Raw genomic sequence first — 24,668 nt, 5'->3', positions numbered from 1 at the left:
TTTTCTTTCTGGCCCTGGAACAAATTTTTTTACCTATTTGGCCTCACTTGAACTTTTGATTTCTAATCTGGCCTTACCGTCAGCTGCGGGCTCTAACGGTGTTAAGTGGTACATAAAATGACCAACTTACCCCTCATATATTATGAGGAACCAAAGAGCATTTGTGGGGTTTGGTGCTTGATTGTTCCATGCTAATTTGCCTGCTCAAAGTTGTTTATAGTAGCGTTTGCATCACAATGCCAGCAGCGGTTCCAGGGCCACAGAAAAAAAAGCAACACGCTTTCCTTTCCACAACCATCGCCAAAAAAAACACACGAGCAATACGCTTTCCCTATCCTCTAGGCTGTAGCCTGTAGGCAGTTGAGTAGAACGAAACGCAGTTGAGTAGAACGAAACGCAGACGCACGACAAGAAAAGCGAACCTACGAGCATCAATTTTCGCGGTACACGTACAAGGCTCTGAGAAAGCAATGTAGTATTGCACGTAGCATTAGCAAACATACTCTTCTTTGATAGATCCTAGGTGATAAGATCGCATTTATAAACGAGCCTGCAAAAACGCAGATTAGACGGTCCACCTCATAGTTTTGTATCATAGACGTGAATTTATCACCCATCGTTGGGGTGGCAATCTCAACGGTGAAATCACTTGATATCTGAAGTATGCAGCAGTGAGATTTACATACTTCCATTCATTACCACGGTTAGCTACATACATTTTCTGTTCTACGTTCAGTACACAGATAACAAAAATACAGCGTAGTTCATACAGCGCAGCAGCCACAGATCAATCCCAGTCAGCATCAAAGAACCCAGCATCCTTCATTTCAGAATAGTAGACGTTCTCTAGGAGCATGTCTTCCTCCTACACATATAAAATTACCAGGCAGCCTGTCTCTCCATCTTGAATGATGCATGAAAACAATCAGGCCATAGACTCCAGTAAGCACAAGTTTGTGGAGAATCCATAAGCAACAAGTGAACTAGAGTATTAATCCGCTTTCCACTTGCAACATGATTTAACACATTGAAACAAGGAAAGGTGTGTCAGGTTAGGTTCTCTAATAAATTAACATTATGGACCAGATACACCAGTCAATTAACTTAGAATGTTGCTAAGAAAGCAAATACGACACAGCATCGCAAAAAATTCTAGTTGAATCCCAAAAACTGCAACAACTAAGTAATGAAACCTAACACACATCACTTCTAAGAAAAGTTAGTTACTGTTCGCTATGCCTGAATTTTGGAGTAGATCATACCTTGAGCAATACATCAGCAGCAACTACAGCTCCAGAGATAACAAAGGTTCGTGCCAAAGATTCAAAACCACTGGCATCATTTCCTTGAAGTAGAAAGGCTATGAGACTGACTTCCAAGAATAACATTCCTGATTTTGTAGACAGTGACAGTACATTCCAAGAGAATGCCCTGTCAGGCATACATTTTGGATTCATAAGTCAGGATTGTTCATCTGATTTTCCTTCTGTAGTTCTGTACAGCAGGACCATATCAAATCTAAAAATGGATTAATCCACTTACATTAGTAGCAATACCAAGATGTGCACCACAAATCTAAGCCTAATAACCAGACCAATGCGAAATATTATTTGACATCAACACCCAGCCATCAGGGATTTTAATTTTCCTTAACCCAGCTGAGCTTCCCACCTGTTCATCATTACCAGCTATAACATGACCCTAGGAGCTTGCTATTTCCTTTTTGAAAACCCACCAAGCCTTGCTACTGGCTCAACATTGAGACTCCCTGACGAGTGACCAGCTCCTAGCCTACCCATCCTACCCATAGGATTCGATCACGATGTGGTCTTCAGTTATTTCATTATCGAGTTGAAACATCAAAAGACTACTTGAGTATAGCTAATGTTGACCAAAAGTTCACCTAATTCCCAATTTCCAGTCTTTTACCTACTTATTCTACTCAGCCATTGAACATTAGCAAAACATACAAACATTACTGATTATCATTCAAACCTGAAAATACAATTCAAAAGTGTCATGATCTGGTATAGATTTCTCACAGCTCAGTTTTACCAACAAGTTCATCTCTCATTAGCTCCACTTGCCCCTACTTTTCAAGAAGAAATTCCCCCTGCCTTTCACTAGTCATAACTTAAACTACACGCACAGCAAAAGTACTTTTTTTAATGGAAAGCATTCCCCCTAATGATCATCAAATGACCAAATCAACAACCCAATCAAAGCACGGAGAGTTTCATAACCAGGCACACGGGACTTAGAGATAAGCAACACAGGGAACCAATCCGAACCTGCAGGAAGCACCAGAGGAGGTTGAGTACGGCGACGGCCCAGAGGAGCGCGTAGTACGCGACGATGACGACATGAGAGCGGCCGTAGCTGAGCCTACGGAAGCTCCGCCACGCCTGCCACGCCAGGAACCCCACGAAGGCCAGCGACGGCAGCATCACCGCCAGGCTGTACAACACCCCGTGGCACTCCGACGCCCACCATAACGGCCCCAGCGACACCGCAGCGCCGCCCGACGACTCGTTGGCCTCCGGCACCACCGCCAGCGCCATCCCGCCGTTCGCGAGCAGCGCCCGCATCACCGACACCGGCCCGAACACCGAGGAAAGGGGAAGGGACGTGGGTGCGCGCTAGGGTTTGGGTCGGTGGAGGGATTCGGTTCGGGAGGTGGAATTGCACGGAGATCGATTTGCTCGATTGCCGAAAGATTCCACTGGCTTTGTGGTGGAGACTGGGAAAGCGGAGGCCGCCGAGTGGGTCAAAAGCCAAGGAGGAGGAAGATGGAACGGAGACCGCTCGGCCTGCCGCCCCGCCGCTGCCAAGCCGCCGCTAGGGTTGAGAAGGGAGAGTGGGAGGGAGACGGGATAGATGGAGGAGATGACACGAAGGAGAGACATGCCTGACTCCTTGGGCCCTGTAGTATCCAGGGACATTTTTGTCAGTTTAACGAAAACCTGACAACTCAATCTGGATGAACTTGGACGGAGGTGACGGTAAGGTCAGATTAGAAATCAAAAGTTCAAGTGAGGCCAAATAGATAAGAAAATTTGTTTCAGGGGCCAAGAAAGAAAGGTAAGTTTCAATCAGGGCCAAATAAGAAATTTTCTCTTCATTATTTTATATTTTCTCCTGAATAAATCTGTTGGTCAAATTTGTTTTGCCCTGTTTGCTTGGCTGATAAGCCATGACTAAAAGTACCTGTTGGCTGATTTATTGTGAGAGAAAAATATTGTTCAGTTGGCTAAAAAAGTACGGCTTATAAGCCAAATCATCGCCACTGATTCTTGTCCAAGCAAATAGGAGGGGCCATCATACTATATTACCTAATAAATCTATAGTATATCAAGCAAATTTCTGGCTAATATACTAGTAGTAAATACATTGATTAGATGGATCCGGAGCCAAATGGCATTACCACTTGTCTTAGCTCCCATCGCGACTTGCGAGAGGACTGATAGGGGGAGTTCAAGTTTCTATGTAACATGGCTTGTTGTCCCATGGCTAGGTCTGTTTGGAACAAATGAATGCAAAACAGAGGAAATGTGAAAAAAACACAGGAATATGGTAGAGTAAAAGGTGGAAAACTACAGCATTTCAAAACGCAGGAACATATACTTTGAGCCGTTTGGATTGCAGGAATAGGTTTAGATCATCACATGTCTCTAAGCAACGATTATAGCCATTGATCCATCCTAACCTGGTTTAGGTGCTTTTCAAGTCATTTAGGATATTATTTTTAATTCATCTATAAGCATAGTAGTCTCTTTACTTGACCGTTCTCTCTCCTATATGTTTCTACTTTTTTAATCGTCCCGAGCTCTGACCGTGTGACAGTGTGAACGCAAGCGCGAGTGACCGTGTTGAGCGACCGACCGAGCGAGCGACCAAGCAAGCCATTAGATTTCCATTGAGTTTGAGTGGATGCTTTTTTTCCCTACATTTTGTACAGCATAGGAATCCTTTCCTTTGGAATGAGATGCATCTTTCCTCCATTCCAAACAGCAATCTTCAAAAACTTTCCATAGGAATGCATTCCTTTGAAAATCCTTTGTGATTCTTCCAATCCAAACAGGGCCAGGAAGCCACTTTCATGGTCACCATCACGGTAGGCCACACTAACGAACTGACTTTCCTTTTCTAAAAATCCTATTCATACGTGAGCTAGCCCTTCTATATTATATACTAGTACGTTACGCGCGCCCTCGCGCGCGTCGTACATGGGCCAGCAATAGATAAGTTTCATAGGTGGTATGTGGGCCAGCAATAGATAAGTTTCACTGGGATGTGGTACGTGGACATGTCAAAAGATAAGTTATGAAGCTAGATACATAATACACTATTATATACAACTTTACATACAAGCATGCATGTAGTATTACTGGGATCATAGATTATGTAAGCACAGTGTGGTATAACATAGTGACTTTTTTTTCTGAGTTCTAAGATGCAGGTGTTGGCCTCTTTATTTTTGTCAGTGTTTATGAACTCTTGGCATCCTTCTATGTCAACGATTTGTGCACTTGGTGGAGGAACCTGTAATCATAGATATCTGCTTTATTCTTTCATAATGTAGCATGGACACTAATCATTAGGCCAACCATATCATTTTGCACACAGATTTAACTAAATAGCGAGGAGAACACTAAGTAGGATAGCTTACCGAGGAAAGCCAACCCAGAACACCACATCTGCTTTATTGTCTACATATGTGGGCCCATGAGCATCCAAACCCTGGCATAATATAATAGTAGGATAAGCAGGCATGAAGTCAATAGAAGGAACATATGCTTGATTAGTATTACCATACTCTACTAAGGCAGTGTCCTTGTTATCCATCTTATTCCAGCCTTAGAAATCAGGCACAGATCATTGGCTGAACATCTAGAACCCTTGCATAATATATTTGGGCTAATTGAGCCATGCAACCAACAAAAAGAAGATATGGATGATTATCTACTATTACTTGTTTATCTAGATTACTTCCAGGAGGCAGCGCCATTATTATCCACATTGCTGTAGGATCAGAAGGCAGATACATATCACTACCTAGACCATATTGTAAACTAATGTAGACCGTGGTCAATATGCTCTGTAGCAAAAATCCAAACTAACTAAGCGATAACTTATTTGATTTTGCTAAACATGTAGTGCTACTCCGACAGTAACTGAAAGAATTGAAGAACATGCGGTACCAACACATATTCCAAAGATATTGATTAACACTTTATGGAGCTAGAAACTGAGTGGGGAATGTATTAAAAGATAGGACATGACCATGTTATTTTATTTTCCAACAAAATCATGAAACAGAAGTGACATGAATATCAAAAATTCAATTAAGCAAGTAAATGTCCCTCAAGAAACAGAGAGAATGAGCAGAAATTTAGATAACTGCACCGATCATCAGGGCCAGTAGCGAGAAACATTAGCATAGATCTTTATTGACTAAAACTTCTAGTTTTTGTGGCCTACAATGGCCAGCGCCCAAATTAGGCCGAGAAAGAAGCTTTTTTTCTCTGAAAACCAAGTAGGAGACACCAAAACTAATAAGACAATGCACAACTTCAAATCGATAAGCTCATAATTTTTGTCAACACAAGCTAAGAAATAGTGCTTATGTTGAAACATCGGTAAGAGTCATAATAATCATAATAATCTCTGCCTGTATTTGTCTCAATCAGATAGAAAGAAGGGACACAAATGGTGCTACGTTACCATAGATCTTTATCGACTAAAACATCTATTTTTTTGTCACCTCCAATGCTCAGCGCCCAGATTAGGCCGTGAAAGAAGCCTTTTTTTCTCTGAAAACCAAGTAGGAGACACCAAAACTAACAAGACAATGCACAACCTCAAATCGATAAGCTCATATTTTTCTCAACACAAGCTAAGAAATAGTGCTTATGTTGAAACATGGGTAGGAGTCATAATAATCTTAGGCTGTATTTGTGTGCAATCAGATAGAAAGAAGGAACACAAAGGTGCTTTGATCTGACCAGTCTGTACTGAATCTGGAGGTAATGTTAAAATGTTTGTTCATTTCCAATTTTCGTACGCCTTATAGCTAACACCCCAAAATTGGTAATGTTTTGCACAATGATTATGAGAATAGTGCTGTCCAGATATGCAGCTAATTAGGGGGGTGAATATGGCATTGGAAGAGGTACGTAGTCTGGGGTAGCAAACATTTGACAGCAGCCTACGGAACCATACAGGAAACCAAAGACATTATTCTAGCTGAAAATAATAACGATATGGCTGCTGAAAATAATAACCATGCAACCACGAAACTAACGATGCTCAGATTATTACCTTGCTGCAGGCAGCCTTGAAACTGAAGCAGGATTGACGTGTTTTTTCAGCAAGCATGCTCCGATCATGCAGCCAAAAAAAGAGTGGTTCTGAAGATTAGCTATCTGGAAAAATAATAACCGTAGTGCATCAAACTATGTCGACGAGATTAGTTAAAACATGGATAGATCGATAAGATTGTTTATTGCAGCTAAAAGAACCCTTAAATATTTATGTCGCTTTGAAACGTATAAACTGACTATATATCATCAACGGGGGATGATGTATATGCAGAGCCAAAATGTCTTAAGGTACAGCCGGTGGTACCTTGTCATCAAATCTATGGTACATGAGCCTTATGGTCCTGGCAGGCTGCACCACGTCACAAAAACATATGTACATGTAGACCTTTACAATCACATACTTAAAAAAATTAAGGATGCAATCTATGCAGTAAAAGTATGCACCAGGAATGTTTGGACGCAGGATGATTGTTTGCAGAGATTGGGGATTAACCTAAACATGAGGAAAATTGAAAGGAACCTGCGAACTAACGGTATCATCATGCTGAAAGTATTTGTACCTGTAAAAAATTATACGCCTAAAAAATAGAAGTAACTTCTGACAAATTGTACTTTCTCTGCATCATGAATAGGAGATGGTGCCTATCAGGAGCTACCTCAATTTTAGATGGTGGTGCCTACTGTGTATATTTTAGGTGGCGGTATCCATAAGTTTAATAAATAAATTTATCACCGAAAGGAGATGAGATATGCGCTTATTGTGTAGATTTTAGATGGCAGTTCATATTGCCCAGACCAAAAAATATCTTGTATGATCGGTCTTGGCAACAGTTTAATTCTTTCTACTGTAAAGGTCATATGGCATTTTCAGCAAAGAACAATAAATCATTATATCACCAAAAGGATGAGATGAACTATCTCTGCCTGTGTACATCTCATATGGGAGTTCATATTGGCCAAAGAAATAATATCTTGTAAATTATAGGAGGAAGAATACTGTTCCCATAAATTATAGAAGCAAGAATACTTATCTCTACGGAAAAATGTAAGTAACTGCTAGAACTAAAACAATAATGCAAGAAAAATCATAGCCTTTATGCATGTGGTAACAAAGTTACAGGATGAAGCAGGGAAAGAATAATAACACCAAGTTAGCATTGTTGAGGCATAATACATCAGATGCAGGTATATTACCTGTAGCCTGAATAGCTTCACTCCAAGGATAACAAGGTGTTCAAAGAGAGATTGTGCTAACCCCCTGCACGGTTTTTTTTTGCACATGATGACTGGACCCAGACTGCAACGATCTCCGACAAGGACAACCTACAATTGCAAGAGTATCAATAAAGGATAATAAAATAGAACACTAATCTGAGACAGCAGGAGGTGATAATAATTGCTTGTCGGAAACGGAAGTCTGAAAGACGAGGATCTCCAGCACCAACACAGGTGCAACAAATGACATCGGCACTCTGCAGTATCTGTCTTTCAGTGGCACACCTTAATGCCTTGTACTTCTTCTCATCACTGCCGGACAACTCACCTACAATAGTAGTATAATATGCTTGTAAGAATACTCACTCAATAATAGGACGACGGAGGCGGACGGAGGGGCGCAGAAGGGGACGGATCCGGCCAACCAGGCGACAGATCCGGCCACCCAGCAGGTGGATCTTGTGCAGACGGGGAGGGCTCGCGCTGGATCCGGCTGGTTGGCGCAGATCCACCGCCTCTGTTGGCTTCGCGAGGTCGACGGCGTGCTCCAGGCTCAGATCGGCTGCTGGGAGGGCCCCCGCGAGCGGCCGCTCCAGATCCACCGTCGAGATTTCTGACGTGACCTCCCCGTCGTCATGGACGGCCAGCACGGAGTTTGCTCCGCCGCGAGAGGGCTCTGGCGCGTGAGGGCGTCCGCTGGCTGGCCGCGCGGCCGTGGGGACGACCGGCGACGGAGGGGCGAAACCCTAGGCCGCGCGAGCCGCCGCGTTGCGTCGCGAGGAGGAAGCGGCGTGGCGGTGGTGGAGGAGGAGGAGGGAGGCCGGCGGCGCGCGGAGGGCGGGGCACCGGCGAGGCCGTCCCGCGCCGTCGCATGAGGCGCGCGGCGAGCCGGGAGCGAGGGAGGGAGAGAGAGAGCGAGAGAGAGAGAGAGAGAGAGAGAGAGAGCGAGAGCGGAGAGGTGCGGCCGTGGGGGCCGGGGAGAGCCTCGGAGGCTTCGTAGCGGGTGGTCGCTGCTGTAGCGGAAGGCGGAGCGAACACGGACCGTCGGTCGGATAATCGGACGGGTAGTGGAATTTGGGGCGACGTGGCCACCCTGAGAGGCGGCCAAAGCTCCCTGGATTGATAATAAGAGATAACTTTGAATAAAATAAACTATCATACACACTAGTGTTATATCTGACTTAAAATTATGATGTTCATTTTTTTAATCACAGTAGAATCAAACACAGATACTCACTCGCGTGTATTTATAGTGCCAATGTCCATCTCTAAGCTGAACACGATCCAGCTAAAATATTCTTATTTGTGATTACCTTTCTTCCGTCTCTTATATATGTGGGTATTTTCAGTAAATGACTTCACAGGTGTTATGTTACGGGCTCACGACTATCACATCATAAATTAGTGTGAATATTCCTAGCACTCTCATTATTTGCGATCACTTATGTTCGATCTTTTTAATTAGTGTGAATATTCCCGCGAATGACATGATAACTGATATGAGACCGCTTAATTGTAAATTAGTTTTAATTTAAAAATACATCTATTTTTTAAAAAATAGAATTTTTTTATAGGCAAGGACTAACTTAATAGTACAATACTCCTGCATGCTAAAAAATAAAGTCGTTTTGGACAAAGCTTGGGTCAAATATTGTAAATATAAATCATGAATAACTTTTAAGTTATTGAGTTTGGAAATGTGAAAACTATATGTATAGATTTGTCTTGAAAAATACTTTTATAAAAATTTACATATATCACTTTTTGATAAATATCTTTATAAAAATAAGTAGTCAAAGTTATGCTTTGAAGACCGTGTCATTGTCGATACGACTTCATTTTTTTTTGTATGGATGGAGTATATTTTAACTGATTGCACTTAAAAAGAATAATTGAAAAAATGAGATTGTCAGTGCAGAGGAGAGGCAGCAAAGGGAATCGGTCAAAACCACTCTAATACCGTTTCACATGCAGGCAACAAATTGAGAAGATTCTCCGAGCGTTTCTAGTGAGAATCATTTCAGCGGGTCCCTATTTAACTGTGATTCTAATGTTTCTCATGAGGACAGGAAACATTCCGAGCTCTTAAATGGATTGGAGTATTTGTTTCGTGGAATCAACTCATTCTAGATAAGATGATTCATCCTGAGTTAATTCCTCAAATTTAATGGCATGACCTTATTCCTCGTTCTAGTACCAATTTATTAGCTCGTGAGGAATGATATACCAATGGATCGACAAGAAAGCTAAAGAGTGAGATACTGATGGACTTCTTCCTTGTACAAACAAACACCCTCTTAATGCATAAAGAAGATTGAGGTTTAACTGCGGAGACTCAAAACAGATTTAACCAGACAGTCATTCGTGCATGCCGCCAACGTCGAGACAACCCTGACAAGAGAAGCTGACAAAGATGAGAGAGAGAGAGAGAGAGAGCGCGAGGGCTCAGGGCAATAAAACCGTTGGGACAGAAGGAGAAAGGAAAAATCACATGAAGCAAGCACATCGCACCAGCTTGTCTCCATCACGCTAATAATTTTAATCACCATTTATTTACTCGCTACTATTAGTCCCTCTCCCTCCCTCCCTCCCGACCCCGTCTCCCTCCCCTTCCCTCCCTCCTCCGCCGAGGCGACCAACCCCGTCAACCCGAGCACTCCCACGCAAACCCTAGCCAGCTAGCTAGCCACCCCGGCCGGGTCCAATGGCGGAGGACGGCGGCGACAGGGACCACCAGCAGCAACCGGCCGCCGCGGCGTCAGGTGGCGCCGGGGTGGAGGGGCGCAGCAGGGAGAGCGTCAAGCTCTTCGTGGGGCAGGTGCCCAAGCAGATGTCGGAGGCCGAGCTCGCTGCCTTGTTCCGCGGCGTCGCCCTCGTCGACGAGGTCACCGTCATCCGCGACAGGGCCACCAGGGTCTCGCGAGGTCCGGATCCGTACGCCTCCCTCCCTCCCTCCACCTCTTCGTTTTGCCGAATTCCTTCGCCCTCCCTTCCTGTCTGCAATGCGATGCGGTGCGACGCCCTGCGTGGGGGCGGGGCCAGCGGGTTCTCGGGATCTGGGGCGTGGTTTCTTCGCTTGGGACAGCTGGACAGGCAGGGGAGACGGAGGCGTGCTGCCTCCGCCCGTCCGTCCGCCTCTCGGGAGGGTTTCCTTGCTTTGGAGGGCTCGGCTTTGTGGGCGCTGAGCTTGTTCGGGGGCAATGCCGCTGACGCGGAGCTGGAGCTGCTGTTTTCCTGTTCGTGGGTGTTCCTGCGGGGCCGAAAAGCTAGAGGATCTCGTCATCCGCTGGGAATTTGGCTGATTTACCAGCGATCCCTGTGCAATGGGGTTGGTATGATGCGTTCAGTTGGTGGCACCTCTTGTTCTCTGTGTGCGTTGCAGAGATGCATGCTGTGATGCGACCTCCATATGGTGGAGGAAAGCTTTCAACATCTTACAGTCGTTGATATGTTGGAAGTTGCTTTGTTTGCTTGGAAGACTGCTGGGACTTGAACTCTTTGGCCCTTTTTTGGTACCCAAAGCTGCCGTACATGTTGTAAACTTGCAATGTTCTGTGTGCTTATCTTCAGTTTCCATCCTTCTCTTTTGATGTATCTGCAGGGTTAGTAGATCCAGAGTTTGCTGTTTTGAGAAGTTTTAACTGCTGCCAGTACTTTGGATTTTGCTTCTCATTTGTTTTTGATCCTGTGATGCAAAGTTTTGTGTTGAATGCTTGAGATTTAGTTGGATCTGGGCTTTGATTTGAGCTGGTTGGTTTCAGTTGGCCCCCGAATATAGGCTGCCTGTGTTAGTACAGACCAACTGATAACTGAAGACTCTTCTTTATGTATGATTTGGTTAAAATTTAGGGACAATAGAATTACACACATGTTTGCTGTTTTTGTCTATTTATTTAAGAACTTCATTGGTTCAAGAATTTTATTGGTATACGACCATTCAAAACTCCATTGACCTTGTTTGAGTATGAGTTTGGTTCTTTTCAACACTAGAGGAGAGTCTTCATTGTGACTGGTTTGAATTTTTGTGGAGGAACTGCTTCAGTATGCTTCTGATTTCTAATAGCTGCATTCTCCTCCTGAAGGCCTGATGGAGTCATGTAAACATGTGTTGTTCTTCATGTGCAAATTCAACTGGAATGCCCTTTGCCATTAAATTAGTTTTTTTTTTCGTTTCTCTTAAGAGAATATTTTTTACTTTAGGTTTTTGTTTCCTGTTCCTTTTGTTTAGTTCTTGTTGGACTGTAGTGTAAATACGTATCTACACATGGGTAGGTCCTACGTTTGATTCAATTGTATTGGACCTTTGCAGGCTGCTGCTTCGTGATCTGCCCATCAAGGGAGGAGGCTGACAAGGCTGTGACTGCATACCACAACAAGCGTACACTACCTGGGGTATGTAACCCTGTTTGTATTTTTCCTGGAATCTTGGGTACAGTGTAGTGAGTACTAAGTAGTAACTGATCCCTCTGTAAGTTTCCTCTTTGAGGTCAGGAATTGTAGCACCAATGCACCATTTGGAATGTTGCTTGATAAGTTGAAAAGCTGGCATTTTCTGCATTCAAAGCTGTCTTCAAACTAATTTAGTGCTAACATAATTATCTTAGAATCCTGGACTGAATCCTATCATTCCCATGTATTGTTGGACCTGGCTAGTACTAGCAGATGTTTGTTCATACATGAATTAGCATTCGGACCTAAACCATGGAATACATGAGGGAGTCCATGATAGAAGCCTAATTTTTGGAATGTGGATGAAGCGAAAGGAATCTTGCCTTGTCAGTGACATATATAAGACAATAGTTTCTGACGATGGATAAAATCTGAAATGTTTTGGATAGCAGCCTCATGTACAGTTGCAATCCATCCTCAAGAAATGTTTTTAATATTCCTAAAGCACTTAATATATTTTTTCAAATGTCTTTCTCTGAGACTCTTACTAGCTTTATCATTTTCTCTTTCCTATTTTTCACTGTTTTAAATTAGGCCTCAAGTCCATTGCAAGTAAAATATGCCGATGGGGAGTTGGAAAGATTGGGTATGAGACTCCTCAAAATTGTATCATCATTTATAATGAATTTGCAGGTTGATTTTGGCTCGCTTTTTAGAATTTTCACTGACGTGTAATACTGTTACTTCCAGAGCACAAGCTCTTTGTTGGAATGCTCCCAAAAAATGTAACAGATGCCGAAATGACGGATTTATTTTCAAAATATGGGAATATCAAGGATTTGCAGATTTTGAGAGGTTCTCAGCAAACGAGCAAAGGTAAATTATCTTGTAGGGACTGTTCAGATTTGAATGGAGCATTGCCTTACTCACTTTTATCTTCTTTCTAACTTGCTTATCGACTGTGGATGTTGCAGCTGGCTGTGCCTTTCTAAAATATGAAACAAAAGAGCAAGCTGTGGCTGCTATAGAAGCTCTAAATGGAACGCACAAAATAGAGGTTCGTAGAAATAAAGGATTTCAAAAGAATCTTTTTCTTTACGATGATATTATTTCACTTCTCCTGAAAACATATCACATACCCCTACTACTCTTAACAGGATTATGTAGCTCAGTGATATATGAACTCAATAGCATTGCATTTCAAAAGTTTCAAACAAAATATGTTCAGTATGATTGCAATTTGCAAACACCACCTATCAGCCACACATTGGATGGTACTTCCAATTTACATATCGTTGTGATGGTACTGAGCTATTTTCCACAACATTGTAGCCAGAAATTCTGGAATTCTCTGCTTTCATTAATTGAACATAATCTGATAGATTCATGTGAAGTAAAATCATTAAGAGACAAGACTCCAGTTTTGGTTGCTCACCATTATTTCTTAAATACGAGTAGAAGATATTTCCTTTATGGCATTTTGTCTTATATTTGATGATATCAATGCTTGTAATAGATCATTGATACCTTGACCTTGTATGATATTGATTACTTTAGTTCTTCTGAAATTTCATGACCAGTTACACAAATCTAACATGCCCTGGTCATTTTTGTTAGGGTTCAAGTGTTCCCTTGGTTGTCAAATGGGCTGACACTGAAAAGGAAAGGCAGGCTCGAAAAGCACAAAAAGCTCAATTCCAGTCTTCTAACATGTTGAATGCAAATGCTATGCAGCAGAATTCAGTGTTTGGAGCTTTACAGATAGGATATGTGCCGCAGTACAATGGATTTGGCTACCAGGTATATTATGGTATAAAAAATGAGGTTAGGTTAGGTGTTGGCATACAGCAAACAGCTTTAGACAGTTCTGTGATAACCTTTCATGTGGTACTATCATGCTTGGCAGAAATGTGCTAGCAGTATTTAACCAAGAAAACATAAGGAATGCTATACAAACTTGATTTACTTGGATTTTATAAAGTATGCATTGATCAATAAACTATGTGCAGCATGGCAATGCCGTGGAGTGCCACACTAACAGTACCTGTATTTAACTTGTTTTGCATTGTGGGTAATAATTGTACTTACATTGCTCTATGCAGCCACAAGGAACCTATGGGCTTATGCAATACCCTCCTCTATCTCCTGTGCAAAATCAAGCTGCCTTCCAGAATATGGTTCAGCCTGTTAATCAAGGAAGTTCGATCCGTGGAGCTAATTCTGAACTTTCTCCTAATTCAGTTCCTAGATCATTTAATTCCACACAGTTGGGAAGCCCCTATTCGCCTTTGCCTGGTTTGCAGTATCCTGGAGTGTATCCCGGTGGTCCTATTAATCATCGTCCCTTTTCAAATTCTCACAGTTCAAACAAAGTTCAGAATTCAAATGCTAATTCGCCGTCTTCAAGTCCCAGCAGCAATCCTGGCCCCCAGATAGAGGGTTTGTTTCTATACTCACGAAATTAGTTTTTTATTATCTTTTATGTTAGTTTTGTTTCTAACAAGAAGTCTCAAGTTGTATTTAGAGGCATTATGTTCAAAAAATCTCTCTTAAAAATGACTGTCATGTCTACAGGTCCTCCTGGAGCTAATTTGTTCATATATCACATTCCGCAAGAATTTGGTGACCATGATCTTGCAAATGCATTTCATAGTTTTGGTAGAGTACTGAGCGCTAAAGTTTTTGTAGACAAGGCAACTGGTGTTAGTAAATGCTTTGGTAATGGATTCTTCCTAGTTTCAATTTCGATGACAGGACATCTTACAAACTTAGTTTGCTAACTTATTTTCCTGGATAGGTTTTGTAAGCTACGATTCTCCAGCTTCTGCACAAGCAGCCATTAGTGTGATGAATGGATACCAATTAGGTGGTAAAAAGTTGAAAGTACAACTCAAGAGAGACAACAGCAAGCACAGTAAACCTTTCTGACAAAGCGAATTCGTTGTATGCTCACACGACCAGGAAAATTGGTACATATGTGTCACAATTGATCATTACATTGTTTCATCTGGCCTCCCACCAATGTGTCGCTGGTGGTGGCTCTTGTATCTTTGTTCAATTCACATTCTTGAAAACTGTCACATTGTGTGTTTTCGTCGCAGCATAGTTGTAGCATTTGTACCATCAGATCTTGTACATCAGACATTAATTCATTCAATTGTTCTTTTTAATTTCTCCTCATGAATCATTTTATTGTAAATAATGTTCTAGGAATTTACGGTGACATGTTTCAGTGTTTTGTATCATCCCTGACCAAATTTTACTGGTAGCCGTAACTGAGCGGGTAAGAAAAGAGCAACGTTGTTTTAGGAATAATAATGTTCTGTTGGTAGCATGTTAGTTTCTTTTTTTTTTTGACCTTTTCTTATTACTGGATGTTTACTGACCGTTGTTGGAAATCCCGTTAAAAAGGGCATTTTGATAACTGCATGGTTACTGCGTTTGGTTTGTAGCCCTTCTGGTCAAGCCAGATTTTGCCAAAGCTCGCAAAATATGACCTCCATTGGTTTGAGACCACAATTTGCTGTGCCCTGAAAAATATTCTGCTACAGAATTTTCTGAACCAAAACTTTGCACCTCTATTGGTTCTGAGCTGCCCTAATTCGTGATGCATGAACACCCAATATGTCGCCCTAGTTTTATCGCAGCAGATTTTTTTTTTTGAGAAATGTTTATCGCAGCAGATGTTACTAAAGAGACTGCAAAATGCAAAAGCCCATTTTCAATGTTCTGCATCCTCATGTGGGGCCAATGCAAAAACCTGAGACATGGTATACCGCAGGCAATTCTCAACTCTGCACGCCCTTGCGTAAAAACAGTATAAGCGTCTATACTGGATCCCACCATCTCTGTGTTTTGAGTACTGTTACACAGCAAACACCCCGCAAACACACATTGCAAGGGCCTGCCGCATCTGGCTTTGACAAATATACACACAGATGCATGCCCATCTGCTGCTTTATCCCCAACCCATATTCACACGCTCACCATGTATGTTACACAGCATCACCTGCAGCTAGGGTGTATTATTCTGCGCCTATGACCTTCTGCCTGTTCTGGACTAGAATATATTTTAGCTTAGAAGATGGCTCGCCGATGTCATGGCAGACCCATCAGCATATACATCAGGAGTGCGAGGGCCCAATGGCACGAGTGCCTTCGGGTGGCATATGCTGCAGTGGCAAAACAATAGATGGTCAGTGACACCGAGGATGTGTTAATTGCATAGTACAGATAGCAATGTGAAAACTGAACAAGTTGCATCTGGCCAGGTGATCAGGTTAATGCAGTGAATGAAATAAAATGCCGAGAAACAAAATCAGTTTCAACGCCAAGCATCCATATATGTAAGGTTTGATTAAGACTGGATTGCCCTATTCTAGTTCCATTCAATATGTGATGTAGAAATTGCTGCTAATGGAGTTACTATAGTAAACAGTACAAAAAGTTCATCAACCTTCAAAATTGGAATAGAGCTGCCACCCTACAATTCTCTTCTTCTTCTTTTTATTAAAAAAAAAGGAGGTTACCAACCCCACTACTCATTTAGTTTGGAATCTTAGCACCCGGAATCTTTATGAATGAGTATTGCTTTGAAATAACAGCACCTGTTAGAAGTGGAAGTGTAGATAAGGAATGACCAAGGGAGAAGCAACTCACATGAGTGAGGACCAGGAGCCACAGCTGGCATTTGAGCATGATGATGTCCACGAACGAGAGGTACTCCATGCAAATGGGGCTTCACAAGTGCAGGGGAAGGAGCAGGAGCGCTGTTGTCTGTCCTAGGATTATTAGGAGAGTGATGAACAGAAGGTGATGGGCTAATGGATGGTGGCGGCACTGCATGAGGTATGGTTGCAGGTGAAGCATAACGATGGTTACTAGCTACTGGCTCAGCAGCTGGAGCTACAGGGGCTTTATTCGTTGGCTTAGTGGTATATCCATATGGAGAAGATGGGGATTGAGATCTATATTTGGGCTGTTGGACAGGAGAATGTACAGGAGCAGGAGATGGAGCAAAATGCTTCTTTTCCTCATGACTCTTGTTATGGTGGTGGTGTTCATGGTGATGGTGGTGGTGGTGGTGGTGGTGGTGGTGCTGATGATGATCTTGATAAGGCATAGGTGCTGGACTAGGTGTGTCAGTACCACCCCCACTGTGCAAAGAATGTCTAAGATAAGATGAAAGGCTTATCTGCTTTACTCTGCCAAACACAGTGTGATTCAGTCCCAAGTTTCCTGACGACGAATTAGCAATTGTTAGGGCCAACTGCTTCATCCTTGGAAGGGATGGCTGGTGATTCCCAACTTCAAGAACAATGGAGGCCTGGACAATTGTTGGAGGAGCAACCGTTGAACCTTTTGAATTCGTCAATTTGATGTAGATGTTCTGCAAAGTACAGGAAAGGACTACTCAGTTGAGTAAATATGAACAAAATCTAATAGTGACATTGCTCTGGTATGGCCTTTGCAGAACCATCCCAAATTTCCTAATGTGCAACAAATAAGAGTCATTACTGATTAGTCTTAAGGCAAGTAGCCGATGTGAAAACCAAAAAAAGAACAATGATCTCTCCTCACTAATGCACTACACCACCACCTATTTCTGCCTTGTTAGAACACTTGTAAGTTGTAATACATATAACAATATCTTATTTCATTGTTCTTTTTTAAAGTGCTTGAGGATTTCTTTTTTAAATGGCTACCAGTATCAGTTCAGTCACCAGCATAGTGGTGGCTATATGGATACGGCACAAAAGCATCCTAACCAGCAATTATACGATAATAAATTATTGGCACCCTTTCTTTGTATTTAACATAGCACACTCATTTATAACACCATGTTTAACTTTTGCAGGAGTACAAAGTTAGACAACCATCTTGCAGTCCATATAATCTATTCTTGCATGTTCTCCTGTGATTTTATATATGCACAAGTGCTCCCACATAGACCACAAATTGGCAGTTGTTTCTATTATCAAGGGTACACCCAATTCACGATAGGACAAAATGAGACAAACTGTACTCCATCAATGCCCAGTTACTCATAAGTATAAGGAACAATTCATGCTTGCTTATGACAATTGCATGCTCATCAGGTCATAGAAATTGATTGTATGGTTCATGTAAGATCATGAACCCAATAAAAACATGTAACAGGAAGCAAGCATTGAAACCATTAAGATACAGTCCTATAACAACTTTGGGGGGAAAAAAGACGAATACAATACCAATAATATAATATTGCGATAACCGTAATAATAGTAAAAATGCTAAAACAAAAAATTTAACCTAACTGATACTAACCTCATAGGGATCGAGACGTAGTCCAGACTTCATTTGGTCTTTTAACTCATTTGTTTTCTCCTGTACTTTGTAGATTGGGAAATTCAGAGTGAAGTTGAAAGATGCATAGGGTTTCTGAAGAAGAAATGCAGCCTGTGGAGGGATAATGGTAATTCCTCCAGGGAACTTAAACACCTCAAAATTTGAAGAGGTCCCAAATAGAGACTCTGTCAGGTGTAGTGTCGACTGCTCCACAACCAAGGACATAAAAGAAGACCTAAGAATGCTCAACCAAGTTGATGATATAGTTGAGTGTACTGGGTAAGGTACAATGGCAAAGATCACATATGTCCAGTTCGATGAGCCTAATGGTTGTAGAAAATTTATGGCCACCTGTACAATAATTGGGGATCAGCATGATAGAAAATTGGACACACTGTGTGTGACAAGAAGAATATAAATAGTGTACATCATTGTGCCTTACAGTTGAATTAGGAATACCAACTTCCTCATAGATGTCGAATTCAAGCTTAGATGTACTTTCCCTCAACTCAGAAACTGTCTTCTGTAGCATAAAGCTTGCCACAATATCAGCTGCAAAAAGAGCATGACTTCAACAGTGAAAAAAATGCTATCATTTCTCAACTGATGAAGATACAAGATACGTGTTCTTCAGACAGGTACATCTGGTATCTATATCGATCTAATTTTAGAAGTTATATTCGAGAATAGAGATAGTCCTCCCTGTGGATTAGACACTCGTGTGGTCCCGATGCACGGTTGAATCTCTAAAAGTGCATGGAAAATTCCAACAAAAATGTTATGATGTTGGCACAATGTGCATCTAAGCAGCAACAACAACAACAACAACAACAACAAAGCCTTTAAGTCCCAAACAAGTTGGGGTAGGCTAGAGTTGAAACCCAACAGAAGCAATCAAGGTTCAGGCACGTTAATAGCTGTCTTCCAAGCACTCCTATCTAAGGCAAAAAATTCAAATCAAAACTCAATGTACACATCAAATAACAAAAATGTGAATTCAACATCTAAATAATAATAGATTGCTTATAAGAAGAGTAACGGTTGTCCATTACTATTCACAACTGTTTTATCTTTTTTGTCACTAGGTGCGTAGGTTGAGTTTCAATTTCAACTTTTGCAGAGGAATAGATGCACATCATCACAATGTCATAAAATTTTGGTTGGATTTTTTTAGAGATGCAATTGTGCATCAGGATTGCATGAGTGCATGAACCTCTGGGAGCAGTAGGTATGTTCTTGTCTGTTTTGCATATCGCAGATGCAGCCCACACTAAAGGTGAAACTAGGATGGTATCTTGCACCATGGAACTATCAGAATAAATGCTTGAAAACAATTCATAGCTTTGTATACACGTGGAAGATTGAAGTGTTGTCAACATTGACGATTGTTAGTGGTCATCCAAGCCAAGCATCAAAACCACCACCCTAAGTGTGATTGGTAGTTAATAGTTTGTCGGTGTGACTTAATATAGGCCATGCGCATCTTGCCGAGCAGAAGCAGGAAGGATTCTCAAGAATGTTGTATTACCTCGATGTAATATTCTTTGAATTTTAATAAAATCTCCCTTTATCGGAAAAATAAACATGTAATAAAATAGTAAATATCAGCTTTCCTATTTTATGATCAAGCAATTTTGATGGGTCCCATACATAGGGAAGTAGGCTTTGATTTCCCTGGATCATTGGTTCAACATAAACTCATCCAGACAAACCAATCCAGACTTCAAAGCAAGAAAATGGGATACAAATCATCTATGGTGCCCCATAACTACCCATTCGGTACACTCATTTGCATCCCTAGGGTCTGTTTGGATCCAAGAAGCTAACAATTAGCCTCTATTTTAGATGCCAAATAGGAGGGTTAAACATGGGCCAATTTTCGGCTAATAAGAGCTAATGTGGCTAATTGGTGGTTAACCATTAGCCTATGTTATCACAAGATAGGTTAATTTTTAGCCCTGGAATCCAAACAGGGCCCTACTCATACAACATGCAATATCACAAATAAGAGTAAGGACCCTGTTGTTTATTGACCCTGGGTCTTGGTTTCAATAGTTATAAACTGCAGGGACAATCTAATACAGAAAGATTACTAATATGGTGTTTTTGAAACTGGTAATTTAATGTCATAAGGTAGCTCTATGTAGAATTTGCATATACTTGCACCCTGAACTCATACTCCTCTAAGCATTAGTCATTCCCGAGAGTACATGCCACTTATCATCGTCGGATTATCAGATGGATATGATTTTTCTCTTCCAAACCATTTTTTCAAGAACTTGTAACATCACCATTTGAAGTGCTGTGCTACCCTATCAAGAAAGTACTTATCAGTGTCTTCTAACATCACAATTCCACATGCAATGACTTGTCTATCGTGGCAAATTTTATCAACACCTTCTGACATCATCATTAAACAAAGTATTGTATTGCCTACCACGACAATTTTGTCGGGGCCTTCAAACATCACCATTCAACAAAGTATTGTGTTCTCTATCTCGGCAATTTTTGTCGGGTCTTCTAACACCGCCATTCAATAGAAGTGTTACCTTTTCTATTTTGGAAGTTTTTTCGCCGAAGAATTGCGCGGCAAGTTTTGTCAGGATCTTGTGAGTCCAACATATCCAAAAGAAAATTTAAAGAAGTATACTATTTCCATCAGTGGCACCGATCAAGAAATTGATTTATTTTTCCCGAGCACACAAGAAAAATTGCTCCACTGAGTTCTAGTAGAGGAAAAAAAGAGTAAAATACATTAGAGTCCATTAACTTTTGAGGAGGTGTCATCTAGGTCCATCAACTCTCAAGCTGCATTTTTAGGTCCCTAAAATTTTTAAGTGGTTCACTAGAGGTCCATACCCCGTCGTTTATGTTTGCCTTTGTATTTTGCATAAACCTCTCCCCTTAATTTTTCTTTCACACGCTTACCTCTCTTCATCTCTGAGCGCACGGAAAATTTAATCATTCAGTTTGACGACAGTTAAACCCTTGAAGTTCCTTTTAGTTCACAACAGCCAACCGAAAGCCATACACCAGAAGCACCACTAAGACCACCTGAAAATAGAATGGGTGCCCCAACCCAAACTGGCAATCCACGCAAAAATCTCCAAACAGCACCATGTGAGGAAATGCTAACATGGTAAAACCGAATATGGAAACACAGCATGCATCCAGGGATATCCACTAGCTACAATCATAAGTTGGCCAAGCATTTCCTATCCTGTAAGCTATATATCAAGAACAGCACTTGAACAGCTATACTGCACATAACCTAACAGCACACACCGAATCGAACCACGTGAATGCATTTGAGTTGGAAGCTGAAATATTGAGCCAGAATCTAGCAGGCACGCACTAACTAATAACAGCGTATCTACGAAAGTGACAAAAGAGCACGGGAAGTGGCCAAGTTGCTCCCGAAAGGAAACAGGAGACGCAACTGAAAAATCCGTCGAATTTGGTCAAGTTGCCATCTAAAGAAGCGAACTTTGCAGCTTCGCCAATCTGCAAGAACCACTGAGCTGAAAACTAAGCAAGTCAATCGCTAAGTCACTGCTCGTGGAGTCCGTACGACGAAAGAGATTTTAAAATTACGGCGGAAGGTTGAAGCGAGGCGCGTGAGATCCCGCAATGCGGGCTGACCTGCGAACGCGGCGCCCGGATCCCGCGCCGCCGCGCGGCCGCCGCGCCCCACGAAGGGCGGCAGCAGGAAGAGCGCGGAGAGAGCCACAGCGGCGCCGAGCAGGAACGCGGCCGCGCATTGCGGCCGCACGGCTCCGCTGCACCCACCGCTACACCGCCCTCCTCTTCCTCCTCCGCCGCTTCCCCCTGCCCCTCCCTCCGCCGGCGTCGGCTGCTCCCGCTGCTGCTGCCCCTCGCTCTCCTCCTTCCCCATGCCGCACCCGCACGCACTCACGCATCGCCGCCCGAAGCCATTGCGGCCGGCCACTCTGGTGAGGCTGAGCACAGGCTAGGGTTCTCGCGCTGCTGCTTCTGCTGCCGCCCGCCGCCGACGCGCACGGGTGGGAATGTGGGATGGTGAGATGGTCGAGTTGGGGCAGAGGGCGCTCGCGGCGCGGCTTGCGAGGAGAAAGAAGTGTGCAGCGCACAGCACAGTGATGTCCGCTTCGCTGCGAGCCCGTGAGCAAACGTGTACCTAGTGTAGTGCGGCGTTGGACGTTGGTGGTTTGAAACGTACGTTTGTGTTGCGCTGGGTTTTAACTTTTAAAATTTGGAACACTAAGCGTAACCGCGCGTTCCTACGGGAATTGCCAATGATTTAGAATAAAATTATACTATATATAATTACTTATACGATAGAATAAACTATTATAAATTAATGTCAGTGGATTGCGTGACATGCTCATATAGACAATGAAATGGTTGTGTCTTGCCAGCGTGGACTTCACAATTACATATGCTACTGGATTTTAATTACATATGATAGTGGATCGTTGAGGTGGACGACTTATATGTTGAGAGAAAATCGCTAATAAGGTTTAGCAATATAAGATATAGAGATTCTAATATGCTATATATATTATTATATCGTCAGATTTAACCAATCTGTATATCTATTAGATTTCCTTAAAACCAACGGCGTGGATCTTTTTCTTTCAAGATTTATCTCTTCCATCTTTCTTCTCTCCACAAAGTCCTCTTTATTTTGTCCGGCGTGGCCGGGTGGCGGCATGAAGAAGGACCGACATGATGCTCGGCTCAGGCGAAGTCACTTCACCAAGAAAGAAAGTCGCTGCAAGGAAGGACTATGCCCTTGTTTAGTTACCCCAAATCCAAATTTTGGCACTACGCAAAAAGAAGATTTCTCGTCACATCAAACTTGCGGTATATGTATGGAGTATTAAATGTTGACGAAATCAAAAACTAATTGCACAGTTTGGTTGTACTTTGCGAGACGAACGTTTTGAGCCCAATTAGTCAACGATTGGACAATTATTACCAAATACAAACAAAATGGTACAGTGCGCTACAGTGCCTACATGCTTTCCTGCGGCGCCAACTTTGGGGGCAACTAAACGCGCCCTATGCATATTGTGCTGAGTGGGACTCCGATGATCAAGTGATAGTGAAGATGAGAAGCGGTCATAGTTAGGCCCTGTTTAGTTCCACTTCATTTTGTTAAATTTTTCAAAATTCTCCGTCACATTGAATCTTTGGACGCATGCATGAAGCATTAAATATAAATAAAAAATAAAACTAATTACACAGTTTAGACGAAATCCACGAGACGAATCTTTTAAGCCTAATTAGACTATGATTGGACACTAATTGCTAAATAACAACGAAAAGCGCTACAGTTGCATTTTGCAAAAAATTTCGCATCTAAACTGGGCCTTACTTGCTGGCATTACTATCAACAAGAAGCCTTCTATCAGGGGCAAAGCCGAGTGGAGGTGAAACTGGGCTCCCGCCCCCCTTGGTTGCAGCAATTTTTAAGGGCCCTTGTCCCGTGCGTAAACTTCCAAGCCCATGCTAGCAGCAGTAAAAGTTATTGTTTGGCAGATATCCATGAAGTAGCAATCACAGCAGCCCACTATCGGCCTGTTCGCTGGTTGGTTTCTGGGCTGGTTTGGGCTGGTTTTATGTGAGAGGAAAACACTGTTGGTTGGCTGGTTTGGGCTGGTTGAAACCAACAAGCGAACATGGTGTATATGTCTACTCGCTCAACTAACATGAGCCTCACGGCATTGCTAGCGCGGCTCCTGCACTTCCCACATCCCACAACATGCTAATCCAATAATTATGTTACTCTAGCACCGGTGTACTATTTATTAATAACAATCATTATTAGGCAAATATGCCCCACTACATTTTAGTTCAACCCCCCCCCCCCCGCCCGACACTGCTTCTATCTTTGACACTCTCTCATCATGCTTCATGGGCAAGGGCTCTAAGGCACAATTGTGGGGCCACTCCTGGTCTCTCACGTCCGCTGAGGGTCGCGGAGGGAGGAACCGAGGGTTTCCCACAGGTGGTCAGACGGGGCGTGCCGTGGAAATGAACGGGCGAGGGTAGCGGGAAACAGGACAATGGAAAATGCGGATCAAATGCTCAATAATCTGTCTGGAAGAGAATCTAAAAAATCTCTCCTCTTACATGAGCGCTTCGGGAATTTATAGGTCATACCCGGAAGCAAGGTGGAATTACATCAGGGTTTCTCTCCGGGGGCTACGCGCTGCGATTTCCTAGGGGCATGGCGGTAATCTTCCCCCTTTGGTTGTCGTCTTCTAGACCTCCGTCACCGCGGTGGGACCATCAATGGCCTCGGGACGGATCTCTCCCACGGTGGGCGGTGATCCTCACGTGCTCTTGGCGAGGGTCCACCCCCCTGCCGTTGATCTCGCCGGCTTCCCACCGATCTCTCTCCTGCTTCGTCCGACCTCCAAGCACGTC

The 24,668-nt window shown here is 42.7% G+C and overlaps 2 protein-coding genes, 1 long non-coding RNA gene and 1 pseudogene across 4 annotated transcripts; 1 reads left to right on the top strand and 3 right to left on the bottom strand.

The window, feature by feature from the left end:
* Positions 1 to 532: 532 nt before the first annotated feature.
* Positions 533 to 2,596, bottom strand: LOC136519080 (protein CANDIDATE G-PROTEIN COUPLED RECEPTOR 2-like; annotated as a pseudogene).
* A 1,598-nt stretch (positions 2,597 to 4,194) lies between these two features.
* Positions 4,195 to 8,467, bottom strand: LOC136518351 (uncharacterized). 2 transcript variants are annotated; one of them, XR_010774478.1, is made up of 5 exons: positions 7,905 to 8,467; positions 7,518 to 7,646; positions 6,322 to 6,425; positions 4,670 to 4,740; positions 4,195 to 4,542 (listed from the first exon to the last, which is right to left on the bottom strand). It is a non-coding gene; the product is annotated as an uncharacterized lncRNA (long non-coding RNA). The 2 variants fall into 2 exon arrangements; XR_010774477.1 differs by having other exon boundaries at positions 4,195 to 4,740.
* Positions 8,468 to 10,131: 1,664 nt separating this feature from the next.
* On the top strand, positions 10,132 to 15,100 carry LOC136516724 (RNA-binding protein BRN1-like). The gene is made up of 9 exons (XM_066510204.1): positions 10,132 to 10,462; positions 11,848 to 11,930; positions 12,522 to 12,573; positions 12,678 to 12,803; positions 12,902 to 12,984; positions 13,545 to 13,727; positions 14,030 to 14,366; positions 14,502 to 14,645; positions 14,725 to 15,100. The coding sequence occupies exons 1-9, from the start codon at positions 10,243 to 10,245 to the stop codon at positions 14,853 to 14,855; spliced, it is 1,359 nt and encodes a 452-aa protein (XP_066366301.1). The 5' UTR covers positions 10,132 to 10,242; the 3' UTR covers positions 14,856 to 15,100.
* Positions 15,101 to 15,714: 614 nt separating this feature from the next.
* Positions 15,715 to 22,365, bottom strand: LOC136518108 (uncharacterized). Its single transcript, XM_066511770.1, has 5 exons — positions 21,897 to 22,365; positions 18,697 to 18,806; positions 18,234 to 18,605; positions 16,587 to 17,316; positions 15,715 to 16,099 (listed from the first exon to the last, which is right to left on the bottom strand). Exons 1-5 carry the CDS (start codon positions 22,147 to 22,149, stop codon positions 16,026 to 16,028), a joined length of 1,539 nt encoding a protein of 512 aa, XP_066367867.1. The 5' UTR covers positions 22,150 to 22,365; the 3' UTR covers positions 15,715 to 16,025.
* Positions 22,366 to 24,668: the final 2,303 nt, after the last annotated feature.

This window comes from Miscanthus floridulus, chromosome 17 (assembly GCF_019320115.1).
Source record: "Miscanthus floridulus cultivar M001 chromosome 17, ASM1932011v1, whole genome shotgun sequence".
Taxonomy (NCBI): domain Eukaryota; kingdom Viridiplantae; phylum Streptophyta; class Magnoliopsida; order Poales; family Poaceae; genus Miscanthus; species Miscanthus floridulus.
This window is presented reverse-complemented; position numbering and strand designations above follow the sequence as displayed.